This window comes from Balaenoptera borealis (assembly GCF_965194805.1).
Source record: "Balaenoptera borealis genome assembly, chromosome: 20".
Classification (NCBI taxonomy): Eukaryota; Metazoa; Chordata; class Mammalia; order Artiodactyla; family Balaenopteridae; genus Balaenoptera; species Balaenoptera borealis.
In genome coordinates, this window is record NC_138879.1 from 40,442,308 (window position 1) to 40,464,375 (window position 22,068).

At 52.3% G+C, this 22,068-nt stretch overlaps 3 protein-coding genes and 1 long non-coding RNA gene across 6 annotated transcripts in view; 2 read left to right on the forward strand and 2 right to left on the reverse strand.

The window, feature by feature from the left end:
- The window catches only part of HEATR9 (HEAT repeat containing 9), a 324,842-nt gene that overhangs the window by 83,931 nt on the left and 218,843 nt on the right, over positions 1-22,068 (forward strand). The gene's annotated exons all lie outside the window — the stretch shown is intronic.
- LOC309619398 (uncharacterized protein C17orf50) lies at positions 853-1,884 on the reverse strand (the record flags this gene model as incomplete). The annotated part of the gene is made up of 2 exons (XM_082374557.1): positions 853-1,286; positions 1,388-1,884. Coding segments are annotated over 2 exons (708 nt in total), but the record flags the coding sequence as incomplete, so codon positions are not given.
- Positions 1,848-21,734, forward strand: GAS2L2 (growth arrest specific 2 like 2). Of its 3 annotated transcripts, none has more exons than XM_082373945.1 (7): positions 1,848-2,670; positions 14,440-14,653; positions 16,025-16,269; positions 17,122-17,229; positions 18,339-18,435; positions 19,038-19,290; positions 19,852-21,734. In XM_082373945.1, the coding sequence occupies exons 2-7, from the start codon at positions 14,641-14,643 to the stop codon at positions 21,404-21,406; spliced, it is 2,271 nt and encodes a 756-aa protein (XP_082230071.1). In that variant the 5' UTR covers positions 1,848-2,670; positions 14,440-14,640; the 3' UTR covers positions 21,407-21,734. The 3 variants fall into 3 exon arrangements, with proteins under 3 accessions (XP_082230071.1, XP_082230072.1, XP_082230070.1); XM_082373946.1 differs by lacking the exon at positions 1,848-2,670 and adding an exon at positions 2,995-12,340; XM_082373944.1 differs by lacking the exon at positions 1,848-2,670 and having other exon boundaries at positions 12,611-14,653.
- LOC309619145 lies at positions 15,415-16,080 on the reverse strand. The gene is made up of 2 exons (XR_014238773.1): positions 15,944-16,080; positions 15,415-15,736 (listed from the first exon to the last, which is right to left on the reverse strand). It is a non-coding gene; the product is annotated as an uncharacterized lncRNA (long non-coding RNA).

The window sequence follows — 22,068 nt, forward strand, 5'->3', positions numbered from 1 at the left end:
GATGGGGAGAGGCGCCCTGCCTCTCTCTTCAAAAATCAAAATATCCTTCGCCCACCTCATCCCTCAGGCCAGATGAAGGACCCTGCGTGGCAGGGGGAGGACAGGAGCCTCTCCGGAGGTCTGCACTGCTGCAGTCGCTGGGGGCTCTGCAGGCCGGGAGAGCTTCGTGCTCACAACGGCCCCATTCTCCTGGCCACACACGAAGCATTCCAGGAGCTCCCGCTGGCCGGCCGAGAATAGCTGGGATTCCTGGCGAAGGCCCCAGCTCCCCGGCCTCCCTGTCTTCTGTCTCAGCGGCTTCTGGGGCTGCTTCTCTAGTCCTCCCCCCTCCACACTTGCCAGTGCCTCCTCTGCACACACACTGACCTCAGCCAGACCGGGCTTCCCGCGGGAGGGGAGGAAGGTCCGGCCAGCTTCAGCCCTCAGCTGCCAGTGCGCATTCCTGGCCCGGCAGCTTCATTTTCTTCTCGGCTTGGTGGGGAGAACGGCCTTTGACTGCCCTTGGCTGCAAGTACTTTGTTCCGCCCCGTCCGGGGGGAGTTGCAGGGAGGAGGCTCTCCGCCTGCCCTTTTCCCTCTGGCTTGAACCCGGGGGAAGGGGAGGAGGGTTGATCTTTATCCCACGCCACACCTCAAGGCACTGACACTTTGATTAGGGGCTTTATTGAATGATTTGAGGGAAAGGGCAAGTTTCCCAGAGGGGTTATTCTCTCTAGGCGACGCCTCTGCTCACCGGGCCCGAAGGACGTGAAATACCCCCGAGATGAGCGTGAGGCTGTACCAGGGGGCGCGAGTCAGGTGGGCGGTGGGCACTGCGTGCTGACCCGGGCGCGGGGGCCCTCGGGAGGCGCTGTTGGAGGAATGGAGCTCCAGGTGATGTTGGGCTCCGCATTGATGACAGGTGGGGCCAGTCATCAGCGGTGGGCCTGCTGGGCTGCTCGGAGGGGGGCGCTCCGGGAAGGCGGCTCTCAGGCACGTGCTGGAGAGCGCTCCGCGTCTGGGGAGAGGAGAGGGTGGCGGGGAGTTTGGAGTCAGGCGAGGATGGAGGGCCACAGAGGCCGGGGATTGGGGGGCGCTCAAAGGCCCACGGCAGCCCCTGCGCCTCCAGAAGCCCGCGCCTCCCGCAGATCCGGGTGCTCCAGAACGCAGTGCGCCACGTAGTTCGGCGAGCTGTGCAGGTTCCCGCACTTCTTGCAGAAAAGGATCTCGCAGCGCGCGCAGCCCCCGCCGCGCAGCCGCCGCCGCCGCGTCTCCAGCACGCATGGCTCCTCCGGGGGGATCCGCTTCCTGCGGGCGGGGGCCGGGGCGCTCAGGGCACCGCGCCGCCCGCTCCCGCCCGGGGCCCTGGCGCCCGTGCATCCCGCCCACGCCGAGCGGCGCTCCCTCACCTGTTGGCTGGAGCGGCCAGGCCGCCGAGCAGTGCGAAGGAGCTGAACCAGCCCCAGAAGCCGCTGTCCGCGCGCCGCAGCAGCGCCACCTGCTGGGTGCTGGACTCCTGGCGCAGCGGATAGTAAGACACGGAGCCCCGCTCCCGGCCCTCGCCGCCCTCCGCCTCCCCGCCCTCCGCGTCGCCCTCGGCCGCGCGCTCCTCCGGCGGCCTCTCCTCGTCCTCCTCCTCCTCGTCCTCCTCCGACCCCTCCTCCGCGGCCTCCGCCTCCGCCTCCGCCTCCCTGGTCCCGGGCTGCTCCAGCTCCTTCTTCCACAAGGGGGTCTTCACGCCTGCGGGGGCGGGGGGCGGGGAGGAGGTCAGTGAAGGGCCTGGGTACCCTGGTACCCTGACTGTTGCCCACAGCCCGACCGCCCGCCCCCCCCCCCAAAAAAAAATAGGCAGTTGTTCGAAGGACGGTGCGCACGAGATGCCCGGGGCCAGCAGGATTCCAAGAGAGGGTTACAGAGTGTGCAGGATTTCCCGTGCAAAGGAGGGCCTGATTTTCTAGGTCCCCGCACTTCCTAGCTGAAGACTCGGGGCAAGTCACGTCGCTTCTGTCACCTCCGTTTCCCTATCTGTAAAATGGGAAAAAGTAGTGCCTATTTCAAGGGTTACTGTAAGGCAGGTATCAGATCGAGTGTGTTTGAAGCGCCTGGCTCAGGGGCGGCGGGAAGCCATCAACAAACAGGTGCAATGAGCCTTGCGAACCCGGAGATGGCGGTTCATCGCCACCTTCCTTCTAATTGGCTCCGGGGTGGGGACTGATCTCTGTGCAGGCTGTCAATAAACATTAAGTGCACTGATTGGAATTTTAATAGGTGGTTTATATTTTGTTTTCTGGTTGGAACGGGATTTCTGTCTTCAAAGTGGGCCTTACCTTAAGAAAGCCCAGCAACACCTGCGGCAGGGTGGGGCAGGCAGGTGGGCACACAGCGCCTCTGCACTGTTAGAAATGGACGCCTCCGATGAGCAACACAGGAAAAGTGCCCCTTCTGAGCGGACTAAATAGAAGTTTTCTTGCCCTCCCAGCCCGTGGGCAGACCGATTAGGAAAAGGCTGCCCTAGGGGGGAGCCAATTAGGAAAAGGCGTCTATTCCTCCTTCTAGGCTTGACCCGAACTGCCAGCTGGATTTCAGCCACAACTGTCCCCCTTGCTGGTGTTCAGGACACAAACTCCACAACCCCAAGCGGCAGTCCTGGCAGGCGGGAAGTTCCTGGACTGATGTGAAAGTACCTCTGCCGGTAGGTGTCCACCACTCACTCAGCACTGACCCAGCCCCACCATGTGCCCTGCTGTCTGCTGGATCTGGGAAGCTAGACTTGTAATGAAAAAAAGGGGGAGGAGGGCAGGGAAGACACAATTCCTGGGGTTTGCCCTGGAAAGGTCTAGAAATTTTTCTATTGATCCCTGCCCATCATGTTTAAAGAGGTTGGAGACAAAGCAGAATGATAATAAAGCTAGTGTTCCAGCCCACATGTATTGAGCACCAATTGCACGTAGTCACCGGGCTAACCTCTTCATACATCATGCCCCTTCATCTTCCCAACCCTCTCAGGTAGGTGACATGGTAGGTAACAGAGGGGCCTCTGAATTTCAAGACTTTTGAAACCTTTCAAGAAAAGTTGTTTCAAAGATTCTGCCAGTTCTTGGTATTGCTAAATGTGGAGAACCAAGATCCACTGTACCTTTTTTTTTTTTTTTTGCCTACGCCGCACGGCATGTGGGATCTTAGTTCCCCGACCAGGGATCGAACCCGTGTCCCCTGAAGTGGAAGCCCAGAGTCCTAACCACTGGACCGCCAGGGAATTCCCAAGGTCCACTGTACTTTTTATTTAGGAAAACACATGAAGGAGCCTTCTGGTTGTGAAAGGCCAGACGTAGTGCACAGCCAGAAAGGGGTGCTGGGAACATTTGGGGAGGATGAGGAATTGGAAAGGAAGGTTGGGATTCGGGGGGCCAGACTATGGAGTTTGGACTTTGTCCTTCAGCAGTGGGGAGCCACTGAACGTTTTGACACAGGGATGTGCTCAGAGCCATCCTTTAGGATGTTCCCTCTGACAGAAGGAGACAGAGAGAGACCTACTTAGGAGTCATTACAGTGGTCCAGGCCAGAGAAGACAAAGATCCGAACAGCAGCAGGTGAAGATGAGCGAGCAGATGTCAAGAATATTCAGGAAAGAGAGAGAAGAGGGCTTGTACATGGATGGGTAACTGAGAAAAGGTTGGGCTTCTACTCTGGGGTTGCCATGGTGATGGGTTGATTGGTCCACCCTGGAGTCAAGAGACCCTGTCCTCCGGCCCCACTCACCGTGTTTATCCATTCTTCCCAAAGCTGTGCTGCCCTCTTCCCTTCATCAGGCACTGGGATGAGAGGGAGTTCCCACAGAACTTGGTCTGGTCTCTAGGGCCTCTGTTGGATTATGAGGGGGCGGGGCTAGAACCCCACCTGCCCATAGGGTTCCACCCCAGAATAGTTGCCTTTTCTAGAGCTTCCAAAAGCACCCCCAAACAGTACCTTTTCTCTTGGGAAGGTATTAAAGGGGATAGAGAGCAACTTTGGCCCCCAATAGACTGGGGTCAAATCCCAGCTCTACCACATAAACATAAAAGCTACTAGCATATTATCTCTCTGAGCTTTAGCATATTATCTTTCTGACCCTCAGTCTCTTTATCTGTAAGTCAGAGATGGCAGTGCAGTACCAGACTTCACCTGGCCCACAGAAAACACTTAAAGCATTATGTTTATTTGCATCACTATTTTCTCTTTCTGTTCTATCCCTGTCCTTCCTCACCCTTGCTCCCCACCCCACCGACTTCCAGCTCATTGCTTTAGCTCCAAGGAGCAGAGGACATGGTGTGAAGTCCTGTAGGAAGCAGAACTCGGGCAAGAGCTGGGTGTAGCTCCTGGATGTTCTGTATGTGTGTGAGAGAGCTGGGGCTGAGGAAGGGAATAAAATCATAGAAACTTGGGAGACTCCTTTTCCTGGCCTGACAGTGGGGTGTGTTGGCAGAGTCAGGGGTATGGAGAGGAGCAGAGGATGCAAACCCAGATCTGAAGAGTCTCAGTCTGATGGGATACAGTTGCTGGAGTCAAGGAGATACCAGCCTGATAGGGGAACATGATATGGTCCTCCATCCAGGTCTGAAGCGGGGGGATGGGGTCTCTTCCTTCGGGCATCTCCTCGTTTGGTGGAGCCAGTTTGGTGGGAGGTAGAACAAAGAGAGCAGACCAGTCCCCAGGAATCTCATGGGGGCAACACTGTCAAGAACTGTAAAGAGTCTAAACTTTACCCTACTTGCAAATTAGCCTGCTGTACTTTCATGGGTGCTGCCAAAAAAACATGAGACTCCTGGGTTGGAGATAAAGAACCTCATTACTCAAGGCACAGCCGCATAAGCATACATACCTGTGTCATCTCCTCTTGGCCCACTGTCCCATGGGTGATAGGGATGGGTGCCAGGAAATACCTGCATATGCAGTCATTTGCATTATAAGAGGAACCCTGAGCTTAGGGAACCCTAATCTTTTATACTGCGCAGTAACCAAACCTCTCCTTTGCTCCAGAAAAAGATACTATCTCTACTTCCAAGGTTGTTCACTATATAAACACCCTTGAAAAGTCAGTACCTCTGCTTGCAAGACATGCAAAAATAGGAAAGACCCATGCAGAATTGTCTCCCCCAAAAAATCCCATTCTCCTTACATTTATTAAAAGAGGCTATAGCCACGTTGGCTCTTTTTTTTTTTTTTTTTTTAATATGGTAGCATGCACATTACTTTTTTTTTTTGAATTTTATTTTATTTTTTTATACAGCAGGTTCTTATTAGTCATCAATTTTATACACATCAGTGTATACATGTCAATCCCAATCAGCCAATTCATCACACCACCACCCCCAGCCCCTGCCGCTTTCCCCCCTTGGTGTCCATACGTTTGTTCTCTACATCTGTGTCTCAATTTCTGCCCTGCAAACCGGTTCATCTGTACCATTTTTCTAGGTTCCACATATATGTGTTAATATACGATATTTGTTTTTCTCTTTCTGACTTACTTCACTCTGTATGGCAGTCTCTAGATCCATCCACATCTCAACAAATGACCCAATTTCGTTCCTTTTTATGGCTGAGTAATATTCTATTGTATATATGTACCACATCTTCTTTATCCATTCGTCTGTTGATGGGCATTTAGGTTGCTTCCATGACCTAGCTACTGTAAATAGTGTTGCAATGAATATTGGGGTGCATGTGTCTTTTTTTTTTTTATAAATTTATTTATTTATTTATTTATTTATTTATGGCTGTGTTGGGTCCTCGCTTCTGTGCGAGGGCCCTCCCCAGCCGTGGGAAGCGGGGGCCACTCTTCATTGCGGTGCGCGGGCCTCTCACTGTCGCGGCCTCTCTTGTTGCGGAGCACAGGCTCCAGACGCGCAGGCTCAGTAGTTGTGGCTCACGGGCTTAGCCGCTCCGCGGCACGCGGGATCCTCCCAGACCAGGGCTCGAACCCGTGTCCCCTGCATCGGCAGGCGGACTCTCAACCACTGCGCCACCAGGGAAGCCCTATGTGTCTTTTTGAATTATGGTTTTTTCTGGGTATATGCCCAGTAGTGGGATTGCTGGATCATATGGTAATTCTATTTTTAGCTTTTTAAGGAACCTCCATACTGTTCTCCATAGTGGCTGTATCAATTTACATTCCCACCAACAGTGCAAGAGGGTTCCCTTTTCTCCACACCCTCTCCAGCATTTGTTGTTTGTAGATTTTCTGATGATGCCCATTCTAACTGGCGTGAGGTGATACCTCACTGTAGTTTTCATTTGCATTTCTCTAATATTTAGTGATGTTGAGCAGCTTTTCATGTGCTTCTTGGCCATCTGTATGTCTTCTTTGGAGAAATGTCTATTTAGCTCTTCTGCCCATTTTTGGACTGGGTTGTTTGTTTTTTTAATATTGAGCTGCACGAGCTGTTTATATATTTTGGAGATTAATCCTTTGTCCATTGATTCATTTGCAAATATTTTCTCCCATTCTGAGGGTTGTCTTTTCATCTTGTTTATGGTTTCCTTTGCTGTGCAAAAGCTTTGAAGTTTCATTAGGTCCCATTTGTTTATTTTTGTTTTTATTTCCATTACTCTAGGAGGTGGATCAAAAAAGATCTTGCTGTGATTTATGTCAAAGAGTGTTCTTCCTATGTTTTCCTCTAAGAGTTTGATAGTGTCCGGCCTTACATTTAGGTCTCGAATCCATTTTGAGTTTATTTTTGTGTATGGTGTTAGGGAGTGTTCTAATTTCATTCTTTTACATGTAGCTGTCCAGTTTTCCCAGCACCACTTATTGAAGAGACTGTCTTTTCTCCATTGTATATCTTTGCCTTCTTTGTCATAGATTAGCTGACCATAGGTGCGTGGGTTTATCTCTGGGCTTTCTATCTTGTTCCATTGATCTATATTTCTGTTTTTGTGCCAGTACCATATTGTCTTGATTACTGTAGTTTTGTAGTATAGTCTGAAGTCAGGGAGTCTGATTCCTCCAGCTCCGCTTTTTTTCCCTCAAGACTGCTTTGGCTATTTGGGGTCTTTTGTGTCTCCATACAAATTTTAAGATTTTTTGTTCTAGCTCTGTAAAAAATGCCATTGGTAATTTGATAGGGATTGCACTGAATCTGTAGATCGCTTTGGGTAGTATAGTCATTTTCACAATATTGATTCTTCCAATCCAAGAACATGGTATATCTCTCCATCTGTTGGTATCATCTTTAATTTCTTTCATCAGTGTCTTACAGTTTTCTGCATACAGGTCTTTTGTCTCCCTAGGTAGGTTTATTCCTAGGTATTTTATTCTTTTTGTTGCAGTGGTAAATGGGAGTGTTTCCTTAATTTCTCTTTCAGATTTTTCATCATTAGTATATAGGAATGCAAGAGATTTCTGTGCATTAATTTTGTATCCTGCAACTTTACCAAATTCATTGATTAGCTCTAGTAGTTTTCTGGTGGCATCTTTAGGATTCTCTGTGTATAGTATCATGTCATCTGCAAACAGTGACAGTTTTATTTCTTCTTTTCTGATTTGTATTCCTTTTATTTCTTTTACTTCTCTGATTGCCATGGCTAGGACTTCCAAAACTATGTTGAATAATAGTGGTGAGAGTGGACATCCTTGTCTTGTTCCTGATCTTAGAGGAAATGCTTTCAGTTTTTCACCATTGAGAATGATGTTTGCTGTGGGTTTGTCATATATGGCCTTTATTATGTTGAGGTAGGTTCCCCCTATGCCCACTTTCTGGAGAGTTTTTAATCATAAATGGGTGTTGAATTTTGTCAAAAAGCTTTTTCTGCATCTATTGAGATGATCACATGGTTTTTCTTCTTCAATTTGTTAATATGGTGTATCACATTGATTGATTTGCATATATTGAAGAATCCTTGCATCCCTGGGATAAATCCCACTTGATCATGGTGTGTGATCCTTTTAATGGGTTGTTGGATTCTGTTTGCTAGTATTTTGTTGAGGATTTTTGCATCTATATTCATCAGTGATATTGGTCTGTAATTTTCTTTTTTTGTAGTATCTTTGTCTGGTTTTGGTATCAGGGTGATGGTGGCCTCTTAGAATGAGTTTGGGAGTGTTCCTTCCTCTGCAATTTTTTGGAAGAGTTTGAGAAGGATGGGTGTTAGCTCTTCTCTAAATGTTGGATAGAATTCACCTGTGAAGCCATCTGGTCCTGGACTTTTGTTTGTTGGAAGATTTTTAATCACAGTTTCAATTTCATTACTTGTGATTGGTCTGTTCATATTTTCTGTTTCTTCCTGGTTCAGTCTTGGAAGGTTATACCTTTCTAAGAATTTGTCCATTTCTTCCAGGTTGTCCATTTTATTGGCATGAAGTTGCTTGTAGTAGTCTCTTAGGATGCTTTGTATTTCTGCGGTGTCTGTTGTAACTTCTCCTTTTTCATTTTTAATTTTATTGACTTGAGTTCTCTCCCTCTTTTTCTTGATGAGTCTGGCTAATGGTTTATCAATTTTGTTTATCTTCTCAAAGAACCAGCTTTTAGTTTTATTGATCTTTGCTATTGTTTTCTTTGTTTCTATTTCATTTATTTCTGCTCTGATCTTTATGATTTCTTTCCTTTTGCTAACTTTGGGTTTTGTCTGTTCTTATTTCTCTAGTTCCTTTAGGTGTAAGGTTAGATTGTTTGAGACTTTTCTTGTTTCTTGAGGTAGGCTTGTATAGCTATAAACTTCCCTCTTAGAACTGCTTTTGCTGCATCCCATAGGTTTTGGATCGTCGTGTTTTCATTGTCATTTGTCTCTAGGTATTTTTTTATTTCCTCTGATTTATTCAGTGATCTCTTGGTTATTTAGTAATGTATTGTTTAGCATCCATGTGTTTGTGTTTTTTACGTTTTTTTCCCTGTAATTCATTTCTAATCTCATAGCGTTGTGGTCAGAAAAGATGCTTGATATGATTTCAATTTTCTTAAATTTACTGAGGCTTGATTTGTGACCCAAGATGTGATCTATCCTGGAGAATGTTCCGTGCGCACTTGAGAAGAAAGTGTAATCTGCTTATTTTGGATGGAATGTCCTATAAATACCAATTAAATCTATCTGGTCTATTGTGTCATTTAAAGCTTCTATTTCCTTATTTATTTTCATTTTGGATGACCTGTCCATTGGTGTAAGTGAGGTGTTCAAGTCCCCCACTATTATTGTGTTCCTGTCTATTTCCTCTTTTATAGTTGTTAGCAGTTGCCTGATGTATTGAGGTGCTCCTATGTTGGATGCATATATATTTATAATTGTTATATCTTCTTCTTGGATTGATCCCTTGATCATTATGTAGTGTCCTTCCTTGTCTCTTGTAACATTCTTTATTTTAAAGTCTATTTTATCTGATATGAGTATAGCTACTCCAGCTTTCTTTTGATTTCCATTTGCATGGAATATCTTTTTCCATCCCCTCACTTTCAGTCTGTATGTGTCCCTAGGTCTGAAGTGGGTCTCTTGTAGACAGCATATATATGGGTCTTGTTTTTGTATCCATTCAGCGAGCCTGTGTCTTTTGGTTGGAGCATTTCATCCATTCATGTTTAAGGTAATTATCGATATGTACGTTCCTATGACCATTTTCTTAATTGTTTTCAGTTTGTTTTTGTAGGTCTTTTTCTTCTCTTGTGTTTCCCACTTAGAGAAGTTCCTTTAGCATTTGTTGTAGAGCTGGTTTGGTGGTGCTGAATTCTCTTAGCTTTTGCTTGTCTGTAAAGCTTTTGATTTCTCCATCGAATCTGAATGAGATCCTTGCCGGGTAGAGTAATCTTGGTTGTAGGTTCTTCCCTTTCATCACTTTAAGTATATCATGCCACTCCCTTCTGGCTTGTAGAGTTTCTGCTGAGAAATCAGCTGTTAACCTTATGGGAGTTCCCTTGTACGTTGTCATTTTTCCCTTGCTGCTTTCAATAATTTTTCTTTGTCTTTAATTTTTGCCAATTTGATTATTATGTGTCTCAGCGTGTTTCTCCTTGAGTTTATCCTGTATGGGACTCTCTGCGCTTCCTGGACTTGGGAGGCTATTTCCTTTCCCATGTTAGGGAAGTTTTTGACTATAATCTCTTCAAATATTTCCTCTGGTCCTTTCTCTCTCTCTTCTCCTTCTGGGACCTGTATAATACGAGTGTTGTTGTGTTTAATGTTGTCCCAGAGGTCTTTTAGGCTGTCTTCATTTCTTTTCATTCTTTTTTCTTTATTCTTTTCAGCAGCAGTGAATTCCACCATTCTGTCTTCCAGGTCATTTATCCTTTCTTCTGCCTCAGTTATTCTGCTATTGATTCCTTCTAGTGTATTTTTCATTTCAGTTATTGTATTGTTCATCTCTGTTTGTTCTTTAATTTTTCTAGGTCTTTTTTAAACATTTCTTGCATCTTCTCGACCTTTGCCTCCATTCTTTTTCCAAGGTCCTGGATCATCTTCACTATCATTATTCTGAATTCTTTTTCTGGAAGGTTGCCTATCTCCACTTCATTTAGTTGTTTTTCTGGGGTTTTATCTTGTTCCTTCATCTGGTCCATAGCCCTCTGCCTTTTCATCTTGTCTATCTTTCTGTGAATGTGGTTTTTGTTCCACGGGCTGCAGGACTGCAGTTCTTCTTGCTTCTGCTATCTGCCCTCTGGTGGATGAGGCTATCTAAGAGGCTTGTGCAAGTTTCCTGATGGGACGGACTGGTGGTGGGTAGAGCTGGCTGTTGCTCTGGTGGGCAGAGCTCAGTAAAACTTTAATCCGATTGACTGCTGATGGGTGGGACTGAGTTCCCTCTCTGTTGGTTGTTTGGCCTGAGGCGACCCAACACTGGAGCCTGCCGGCTCTTTGGTGGGGCTAATGGCAGACTCTGGGAGGGCTCACGCCAAGGAGTACTTCCCAGAACTTCTGCTGCCAGTGTCCTTGTCCTCATGGTGAGCCACAGCCACCCACCACCTCTGCAGGAGACCCTCCAACACTAGCAGGTAGGTCTAGTTCAGTCTCCCCTGGGGTCACTGCTCCTTCCCCTGGGTCCCAATGCGCACACTACTTTGTGTGTGCCCTCCAAGAGTGGAGTCTCTGTTTCCCCCAGTCCTGTCAGAGTCCTGCAATCAAATCCCCCTAGCCTTCAAAGTCTGATTCTCTAGTAATTCCTCCTCCCGTTTCCGGACCCCCAGGTTTGGAAGCCTGACGTGGGGCTCAGAACCTTCACTCCAGTGGGTGGACTTCTGTGGTATAAGTGTTCTCCAGTTTGTGAGTCACCCACCCAGCAGTTATGGGATTTGATTTTATTGTGATTGCGCCCCTCCTCCCGTCTCATTGCGGCTTCTCCTTTGTCTTTGGATGTGGGGTAACTTTTTTGGTGAGTTCCAGTGTCTTCCTGTTGATGATTGTTCAGCAGTTAGTTGTGATTCTGGTGTTCTCACAAGAGGAAGTGAGAGCACATCCTTCTACTCTGCCATCTTGGTTCAGGCTCCTACTTTTTTTTTTTTTAATTAATTAATTAATGTTTTTGGCTGCGTTGGGTCTTTGTTGCTGAGCACGGGCTTTCTCTAGGTGCAGTGAGCAGGGGTTACTCTTCAATGCAGTGCGTGGGCTTCTCATTGTGGTGGCTTCTCTTGTTGCGGAGCACGGGCTCTAGGCGTGCGGGCGTCAGTAGTTGTGGCATGTGGGCTCAGTAGTTGTGGCTCGTGGGCTCTAGGGCGCAGGCTCAGCAACTGTGGCACATGGGCTTAGTTGCTCCGCGGCATGTGGGATGGTCCTGGACCAGGGCTCGAACCCGTGTCCCCTGCATTGGCAGGCAGATTCTTAAACACTGCAGCACCAGGGAAGTCCCAACCACCTTGGTTCCTGATTGCAAAATTCAAAAGCTTACTCTGGCTAATTTAAGGAAAAAAAAATAGAGCTCACAGAATGGCTGGAAGACTTGACAATTGGAAGTCAGGTTCTCTCTCTGGGGCTGGGCTCATCTTCCCTAATTTCAAGAAAGTCCTACCTAATACCTGAAAATAGGATTTTATTAGCAAGAATGGAAAAGAAATAGCTCCTCTGTATTGGGGTAACCAGTCTCTAGAATGGCTCCCAATGACCCTTGTCTCCTGGTATTCACACTCTTATGTAGACCCTTCCCACATGAAATAAGGCCAACCTGGGTAATTGATAGGATATTGTGGAAATGACAGAGTGTGACTTTCAAGGCTAGGTAATAAAAGACCCTGTGGCTTCTGTCTTGCTCTCTCACTCTAGAGAAAGCCAGCTGCCATGTCTTGAGGACACTCAAGCAACCCTATGGAGAGGTTCATTACACTGAGGAACTCAGGCCTCCTGCCAGCTTCAGTTTTCTTGTTTCCTCATCCATAAAATGGGTACAACAATCATCATCTTGATGCCTTTAAAAGGTAATTGAGGGACTTCCCTGGTGGTCCAGTGGTTAAGACTCTGCGCTCCCAATGCAGGGGTCCCAGGTTCAATCCCTGGTCGGGGAACTAGATCCCACATTAATGCTGCAACTAAGAGTTCTCATGCCACAACGAAGATCCCACATGCTGCAACTAAGACCCGATGCAGTAGAAGGGAGGGAGGGAGGGAAGGAGGAAGGAAGGAAGGAAGGAAGGAAGGAAGGAAGGAAGGAAGGAAGGAAGGAAGGAAGAAGGAAGGGCAGGAGAGAGAAAGAAAGAGAGAGAGAGAGAGAAAGACAGAAAGAACGAAAGAAAGAAAGAAATTGAAAGAAAATTACCTTCCAAAAGGTAAAGAAAAGCCCTGCATAATCTGAAACCCCATTTCCTCTCTTCCTCAGAGTCTACCTGTCATTGCTATTCCTGAGATATGCTAACCATCCCCCTGCCTAGAGTTTTTTTTTTTTTTTTGGCTGAGCCACATGGCTTGTGGGATTTTAGTTCCCTAACCAGGGATTGAACCCAGGCCACAGCAGTGAAAGCACTGAGTCCTAACCACTGGACCGCTGGGAAATTCCCCTGCCTGGAGCTTTTGCACTGGCTGTTCCCTCTGCCCGAGTACCCTTCCCGAAGATATGCTTCCTCACTTCTCTTAGGTCCCTGCTCAGTCATCACCATGTCAGTGAGGCCTTTCCTGACCACCTTATAGAAAATACCTCCCCGCTTCTCCTTTAGTCCTTTAGTTTTCTCCCTGGTATTTATCACCATCTGACTTACTATAGACTTGTAAGTTTGTTGTCATCCAACACCCACCAACATATAAGCAGCCTCCATGAGGTCAGGGACTTCATTTATAGCTACACCCTCAGGGCTATAATAGTGCGTGGCACACAGTAGGTACTCAGGAAATATTTGTTGAATGATTGCATTGCTGTGGCCATGGGGTGAGGTACTATGATTGACAGCCCACTCTGGAGGAATCACGTGGGTAGAGTGGGAGGGGTGGAGAAGGTTCTCCAGAGCAAGTAGGGAGCATGGTGCACAAACGAGGCTGCTGGGAGAATCAGGGAGAGCTGGGACCCCCCCCAGTCTTAATAGTCTGATACTTTCCACATTCACGATTCCTCTAATTCTTCACAACACCCTGGAGAGGTAGATATTATTATTCCCATTTTATAATTGAGGCAACTAAGGCACAGAGAGGCTAGACAGTATATGAAGGTCACAGAGGGCTTCAGGAAAGGGTCCAAGGCCAAACTCATGTGTATGGACTCTATCGCTGCATCTATTTCATCCCTGTCCTACGGTGCTCACTAAACACCAAGGGGCATGGCATGCCCTGGCCCTGCTTCTCTCCCTCATTTCCCAAAAGCCCCCACCAGTGTCAGCCAAGTGAGAGAAGCCAGCCCCAGCCTTCCTCTGCTCCCCAGGCTCCAGGGCGGGCAATGCCAGGAAGGGTTAACAAGGAGTGTTTGTAGCAGTCACTGTCTCCAAGGAGAGGAAAGCAGAGTGGAGAGGCCGACAGCCAGACTCCAGGCCGGCCGGTGGCGAGTGGGATGCAGCTAGCACGGCCTGTCCAGCCCTGGGGGGAGAAAGGAGTGTCCTCACCTCCACCTGTCCTGGGAGGTGGTGACCTCTGAGCGGACTGGGCAGCTGGGGTGCGAGGTCGCTGCAGGGCTACCAAGTAGGAAAGTTCTGGCAGGGACTGAGGAATGGGGGGGGGGGGGAGGGGGAGGGCCTGGCCCAGCCCAGTGGCGGCAGTGACAGTGGCTGAAGCCAGCGGCAAGTAGCAGAGCTGTCCTGGGCTCCGAGAGGACAAGGGGAGCCCCTGAGTCAGGGAGAACCAGCCAAGACCCAGCAGGTGGTAGGAGTGAAGACACAGCTGTGGGAGAGAGGAGGCACCCGCCACTTCCCCGGCTGGTGGTCCAGCCATGTCCCAGCCTGGGGCTGGCAGGAGGAGGCCTGGGACCCCGAGGCCTCCGGTGCGCAGCGTCCGGCCCTTTAAGTCCAGTGAGCAGTACCTGGAAGCCATGAAGGAAGACCTGGCCGAGTGGCTTCGGGATCTCTACGGGCTGGACATTGACGCAGCCAACTTCCTGCAGGCGCTGGAGACGGGCCTGGTGCTGTGCCAGCATGCCAACGCCGTCACTGAGGCCGCCCTGGTCTTCCTGGCTGAGGCACCTGCCCGAGCCCAAAGGATTCCCCTGCCCCGGGCCGGGGTTTCCTGCAATGGGGCCGCCCAGCCAGGCACCTTCCAGGCCCGGGACAACATCTCCAACTTCATCCAATGGTGCCGCAAGGAGATGGGTATCCAAGGTAAGCACCCTGGGCCCCCCTCCCCAGACCCTTATCTTGCCAGGCGTCAATCTCCTCTCTGAGGCTCAGGCTGCATCAGGGGTCAGGAACCATGGTCCTCCTTCCAGATTTGCCTTGGGCCAGCTCATTCCTTTTCATGCCTCAGTTTCCCAATCTCATTGGAAATCCCCAATAAATAAATGTGTTGATTGGATGATTCGAGCACCTATCTCCTTTGGGTAGAGCGTCGTGCTGGGCACCGAGCGCTGAGAGGGCTGAGAACCAGTGCCAAGAAGTTTGTGGCCCAGGAAGAGAGACAGCTGAGAAGATGCATAAATTACAGCCCAACGTGGTAGAAGCTCAAGTAGAGGCATCTGTGCTGGGGAGACAGAGGCAGAAACAGCCGCCTGATGGGCCTGGAAAGACCATATAGTGGATGGAGATTTGAGCTGAGTCTTGGGGAATAAAAACAAGTTTGGGGAACAGGGAGTTCTAGGCAGGGGGGCACAAAGAAGGCGTGTGTTTGGGCTACAGTGGGGTGGGGAGGGGACGGGGAGGAGGCAAGTGGATGTTAGGGAGGGGCCAGTCGTGTTTGCGGCTTCCAAGACTCTAGGACTGATATCAGGCTCCCTCATCTCCTTGGCCTTGGACCCAGCAGCGGGGATGAAGCTGGATGCTGCACCATCCTTCAGACCAAAGGCAGTGTGGGTGTGGCAGAGGAAGGGGTCAGGCCTGGCCTACGGCCGGTGGCAACACAATATGGCACAGGACTGGAGGGCTGATAAAGGCTAGTGTTTTATCGGGCACTTACCACGTGCCAGACATTGCCTGCAAACACATAACTATCCCTACAACAACCCCATGAAACAGACTACTTTCCCATTTTACAGAAGAGGAGACTGAAGCTGGGACTAGCCCAAGGTCATACATCCGGTGGGTGGGAGCGTCAGGATTCCAAAGCTGGCAGTCAGGCTCCAGAGCCTGTACTCACCCCAGCCTGGTTGTGTGTGGGCTGGGAGTTGAGTCTGGGGTGCCTGGTGGTTACTGGAGGTGAGAGGCGCGGATGGGAAGCAGAACAGACTGCTTCTTGCTCCTGGACCCATCCTGGCAAACAGAGCGGGGAGAAGGGCAGGTGGAGTTAGGCTGCTTCGCTTGACTGTGTCCCCTCTCCCCCCCCCCCCACCCCCAGCCCATAAGGCAGCCACCTCGTCTTGCACTCAGTACCTGAGCAATTCTGTCCAGACCCTCCTAGGGGCTGGCTTGCCGCCAAGAACCTAAGACGAAAACCCCCATCCCCCAAGGCTCTCCCACCTGTTCCGCTTGCTTGCTCCGGGCAGGTCGGCGGGGATCTCAGGCTGCCTACCCTCCTCTCCCCTCTCCCGCCCCGGCCAGAGGTGCTGATGTTCGAGACGGACGACCTGGTGCTGCGCAAGAACGTGAAGAACGTGGTGCTGTGCCTGCTGGAGCTGGGCCGCAGGGCCCAGTGCTTCGGCGTCGCGGCGCCCACCCTGGTGCGGCTGGAGGAGGAGATCGACGAGGAGCTGCGGCTGGAGCTGGCCCTGCCCGCGCCCGACCCCCCGCCGCCGCCCGAGCCCCCCACGCGCCCGCCCTGCCACTTCCGCAACCTGGACCAATTGGTGAGGGCTCCAGACACGCCCCTCGGCCCCGCCTTCCTTCGCCCCGCCTCCCTCTCCCCCTCCGAATCTGGCCCCTCTGAGCCACCCCCTTCTTCAGCTCCAGTCCCTCCTCGACACTCTCACCGCGTGGTTGTTAGTAAGTCGTGTCCTCTTTGAGCCTCGACCCTCATCGTTTTCTTTATGAATCCAGCACCCCACGCCTCTCTCGTTTAAACCCCGTGGGACGGTTGCTAAGAACGCAGACTTCAGCACCTTTTCTGACTGCTTGGTTTAAGTCTTAGTTCCACTGCTTTGCAGCCGTGTGACTTTGGGCAAATTATTTGCCCTCTCTGTGCCTCAGTTCCCTTATCTGCACTGTGCGGATGTAACCGTGCCTACCTTCCACGACCGTGCTGGCTGTTACATGAGCCAGCGCACGTGAAGCGCTCAGCCGGTGTCTGGCACAGAGCGTCCTGTCCTGGGAGTTAGCTCTGACTGTGACTAGGAATCACTTCTACCACCAAGGAATCGAGCTCAGGGGGGTTTCTTACCTTGCCGAAGGCCTATAGTGTGGTGGAGGCAGGATTCCCACCCAAACCTGTCAGGTTCCAAGGTCCACCTTAACCATCACACTCCGCGGCCTCTGTCAGCTGACTCACGAGGGTGCTGGGCCGTAGGTGGCCACTCAAGGTCTTGTTCTCGTTGAGCCATTAAAAGTCTTCTCTACTTGCTTCTCAGCCCCCAGCCCTGACTCAGCAGAAGCCTTGGGGCTGGGGGGCAGGCAGGCCGCCCCTTGGGCTTGACCCAGCGTGCAGGGGGAGCTTGGCTACCTGGGCAGAGGGGAGGGCTGAACCCATTGCCCACTGCCCGCAGGTTCAGAGCCTGGTGAGCCGCTGCACGTGCCCGGTTCAGTTCTCCATGGTCAAGGTGTCCGAGGGGAAGTACTGCGTGGGAGACTCCAACACCCTCATCTTCATCCGGGTAAGTCCCAGGTCGGGGATGGAGGGCCCTCTCTGGGGTCGGCAGAATCAGGTTTCCTTCCTTGGGACTTGGCCCAGGCCTGAAGGCAAGGACAGGAAATCACCATTCATCCCCAGTTATCAGGCCTTGGGGCTTTCCTTCTGTCCCTTGGAGAATTCCAGAAGATTCCTGCCAAAGTTGGCAAGCATGTCCCCTCCTCCCATGAGGGCAGCCAGAACCAGAACCCCCCCCCCCATCTGCCTCCACCTTAGTTCAGAAGGGGGTCTCCCCAGTCAGAAGTGAGGATAAAGCGTACTCCCACTTTTCCACCCACAGGCTTGGTCACAGCAAGGGGCCTGAGACCCCGCCCAGTTTGTGTTCCCTGCATGGCCCAGCCGCATAGACCCCGCGGTCCACGGCTCACATGCCCAGCTTGGTGCCTTCTGAGTGGCAGTACAAGTCTGAACTGTGCCTCCCACTACTCCCCACTCCCCACCCCCTCCACCCTGCCCCATGCCTGGCCACCTGGCCAGAAACAGTCTGCACCTGGGGGTGTGGCCAGTGGCTCAGGGGCACAGCTAAGCCTTCTCCTTGGGCTGGGCCACACCTGGGGGCAGAGCCAGCTCCCTGGGCCCTCACCCAGAGCCTGAGCCAAGAGCTCTGTGAAGTAGGTGGGGATGGATTGTGGCGCCACGTTTCCACTAAGGAAGTGGAGACCTGGAGAGGCTACGTGACCTAGAATGGAGTCAGGCCAGGACTCCTGAGGGTCCTTTAACACACACACCAGGAGAGCAAAGTCAGCGCCCCCGTTTCTGATACAAACGTGTGCAGGTGTCAACCGTTTCCCAGCGAAGGGAGAGGAGGGAGTCGGGAGGTAGACTACACAGTGCTTGGGAGATCCCTTGTCTCGCCGTGGGGCAACTTGCTGCTTGTCAGCTTGGCCTCCACCCTTGACAACGTGTTATCTGATGCCAGTCCTGGAGGGGACTCAGGCTGCAACATAGGCACGCTCCCAACTACACATGTGTGCGTGTGTACGTGGATGGGAGCAAGGGCTGAAGGCCTGCAGGCTGGTCCATGGAGAGGGGACGCCCTCACCCTGCCCTCCGCCTCACCCTTGCCCCCTGCAGATCCTCCGGAACCATGTGATGGTGCGTGTCGGGGGCGGCTGGGACACACTCGGTCACTATCTGGACAAACATGACCCCTGCCGGTGCACATCCCTCTGTAAGTCCCCTGAGAGTCCCTTCCCTATGACTCCGGGTCGGGAGGCCGGAAGCACACGCAGGAGGTAGGCCTGATCTCCAGGGGCAAGAGGTGTGCAGGGGATGGAGGAAGGAAGATACTGTAGAAGGTACAGGTGTGGGTGGCCTCTCAGCTCTAGGGGGAAAGCGGGCCAGCCACAGTGCAGTACCAACTTGAGCCACAGGATGGCGCCAAACACACAGAGAATCAGCATTTGGTCATGGGTGCATGTGGGCAGGGCTTAGGTCTGGCTCTGATGGAGGCACCAAGCATGACTTGGAAGGGTCTGTAGTCTTCCCGTAATCTCCATCAGCACCTCAAGCTACCCCAAATAAGCATGCAATCTAAGTAAAAGATGTGGGCTTGCAGCTTTAAACAAGTCCCCCAGCCAGGCCCTCTGACCAGATTTCATCCCCTAAACCCCTCCCATGAGGAAATTCTGGTGCTGTCACTGTCACAGTAGGTCCCACTGTCTCTAATGCGGGATTCAGGGTGTGGGACAGCTGGGGGAGGGAACGGTGGACCCCATCAGCAGGAGTTTAACCCTTTCCTCCTCTCTTCTCTCTGGGGGGCTGTGTTGGTAGCACACAAGACGGGCAGCTTCCTGAAGCCTCCTGTCCCACTGGTGCAGCATGAAGTGAGGGTGGAGGATGGGCCCTCGCAGCCCCAGCCTACAATGACCATCAGCCGCTCCCAGAGCCCCCTGCCCTCCGTGGACTGGAAGACATATACTTCTTCAGGTCGAAAGCTGAGGCCCCCTGCCGCCTCCTCCCCTACACCCCACCGTGAACGGAGAGCAGGGGCAGGGATCCTCAGAGAGACAGCACCATTCCCAAGGTACTGGGGAGGGACAGGGCAGGGCCTCTTCCTGCTTTGGAGTCCACATTCTCAGAGGCCACCCCACCCCAAGTTAAGGGGAGCAGGTCTCCCAGCAGTGCCCCTATCCCAGCAAGACCTCAGGTGTTCAGAACCAAAAAAGCACCCAGTACCTTTAGGATCATCTAGTTACTTCATACACCATCCCATTTCACAGATGAGGAGGCTGAGGCCCATAAAGGGAACAGACTTACCCAAGGTCCCTCTGCCATTTCATGGTACAGCAGAAAGTAAGACCCTCCCCACCCAAGACTGGTGACCTGTAGTTGTGGGATCTGAAGCAACCTGGGGTCCAGACCAGGCTGCTTTCTATCTGCTGCACAAGGAATGGAGGAGGATGGGCTTCAACAGTATCTGCTGTAAGGAAGAGTCTCTGGCAGGCACGGGGGAGAGGGAGCATCTGCTTCATTCGACATGAAGTCTGACCCCCTGGGAGTTCTGGCTGGGGAAAAGCCATCCCTTCCCAGAGCCAGGGGACTGGATCAGATAACCCTGCCGATGACCTATGATTCTCCCTTTCAGGTGCCAGGAGAAGTCACTCGCCCCGTCTTGGAGGCAGCTGCCAGCTGGGGACAGCCCACCCAGCCCCCAATCCTCACCCACTCCCAGGGGCCGAGACCCACAGTGCACCTCCTCAGGGAAGAGGGAGGACAGATGCCCCCCTGAACTCCCCAGGAGAAGGACTCCCACATCTTGGGTTCATGAGGAGACAGACAGCTGGGGAACTCGTGCCAGGACCCCCATCTCCCAGGGACTCCAAGCCCCTGAGGCCACTACCACAGGGACACCAGCAGGAGGACCATCTCCCCTGCCTTGTTCCTCCAGCCCGGCCAAGCCTGTGGGCCCCAGGCCACCACCCCGGGGTGAGGCCGAGGGTGCTTCCTCCCAGCTTAGGGAGACAGCATCTGTCCATTCTCCATCCCCTGTTAAAGGACCCACCAAAATCCCGGTCCAGTTACCCCCAGCTTGCCCCCTGACTCCAGGAAGCAGCTTTCCAGGGACTGCAAGTGGAAGTCCCAGGACAGAACTGGGGAGAGGCCCCATTCCATTAAAGGCCGTCATTGGGGACCTGTCTGGGTCCAGACATGGGGACTGCTGTGTGGAAGAGAGGCAAGAGGACCAGAAGCTGGACGTCCAGGTGACAGCAGAGGCCGGAGAGCCCTGGGGCCTGGGCCCACAGCACCGGGAGGGGAGGTGCACTCCCCTGCCCGCAGGTGGGATCAAGGAGCAAGCCACCTACCACAGCCTTGGGGAGCAGCTTTTGGCCAACATGAAGCTGCTAGAGGTGGCGGGTGCCTGCCCCCAGGGCACAGGGTCTGGAGTCATTCGTCGCAGTGGAGTCTACGTGCCCAGTCTGGGTGGGCGGTGGCCTGAGCCTGGGGGTCCTTATGACAAAGTCATCCAAGAACTGGCTCAGGGCCCCCCACCCCTCCTTAAGGTGGACCTGGGAGCCTGGAAGGCAGCCCCTACAGGCTCCCCTAAGCCGGCTGTAAGTGCAGGCCCAGGAAGCCCAAAAGGGAAACTGGGAGCCGAAGAGAGTGGGCTGAAGACAAAAGCAAGCCCAAGTGCCAAGGGTGCCAGGACAACGAAGGTCCCAGCTCAAGTGGGGCAGGACTGCTCAGCCCTTGCTGTGTCTGCCACCCCAGAGTCCGCCACACCTTCACCCTCCACCCCCAGTTCTGATAAAGCCAAGGCATGTCCAGGCAAGGGCAAGAGAACACTCCGGAAGCCACAGAGAGTCCCATCCATCTACAAGCTGAAGCTCAGGCACAGGATTCGGCCCCGGAGAGACCACAGGCCTGAGAAGCAGCCTTCACGAATCCCCAAGCCGTTGACCTACCTCCACCTGGGTCCAGCCAAGGCACCCCCCAGGGGCAGGCTGGTGAGAGCAGTGCGGGGCAGCAATGGAGGGAGGGCAGCCCTGGTGGACGGAGCCTCGGCGGGGGAGAAGGAGGAAGGAAAGGAGAGGAAGGAGCCAGCTGCACCACTGGAGAGCAGCGCCCAGCCTTTGGAGGGCCAGGGGCCTCAGCAGCTGGATCAAGCGCCCCTCTCACCTGAGGAGGAGTCTTGGGTGTGAGAAGGCGCGTCTCCTCCCCGAGCCTGTGGGTATAGGGGAGGAGGGAAGTGAAAAGATGCCCGTGTATTCATTGCACTCCCAACTGCAGGAACAGAAAGGAAGGTCCCTCACCTCAATACAGGGCCTTGGCCAGGAGAGGTTAGAAGACAAACAGAGACTCCATCTGGTCGGTTGAGCAAAAGGGCAACCCATGAGTCCCACTCCAGTTCCAGGGTGGTAGGGCTACTGTCTCCCAGAAGAGCTCCCCAAATTCCTGTGCTCTGTCCTCCGGCCATGCCCATTTCCACAGCTCTTATACGTTATTAAACATGAGTGGGTCTGTCCCTGAGCCCCCAGCTCTTGAGTCCTTCACTCTACCCCGGCGCAGGAGGGCGAAGCAGCATTTTCCCGCTGGAGGGGAAGAGGGGGAGGGAGCTGGGGTGAGAGAGGTTTCCCCTCTGCAGCCCCAGCCAACCTTGCCAGACAGCCCTTCTCTCCTGGAAGAGGCTCCTGCCTCAGCATCACGGGCAGGGACAAGGTCGCCCCACACAGGCTCCTGCAGGACTTCAAAACTTTGCTCTGGGGCTTGGGAACTGAGATCACTGAGTCAAGAGGGATGGCTGAGAGCGTTCCTTAACACATCTTCACCCCTGGAGTTATGACGGGTGTGGGCCGGGGGGCTG

Excerpts from the sequence above, each read along its gene's own strand:
- GAS2L2 (XM_082373944.1), top strand. The coding sequence starts at position 14,269 with ATGTCCCAGCCTGGGGCTGGCAGGAGGAGGCCTGGGACCCCGAGGCCT. Across the intron at positions 14,654-16,024 it reads CAAGGAGATGGGTATCCAAG|AGGTGCTGATGTTCGAGACG; the intron begins GTAAGCACCCTG and ends CGCCCCGGCCAG. Across the intron at positions 17,230-18,338 it reads ACACCCTCATCTTCATCCGG|ATCCTCCGGAACCATGTGAT; the intron begins GTAAGTCCCAGG and ends TGCCCCCTGCAG.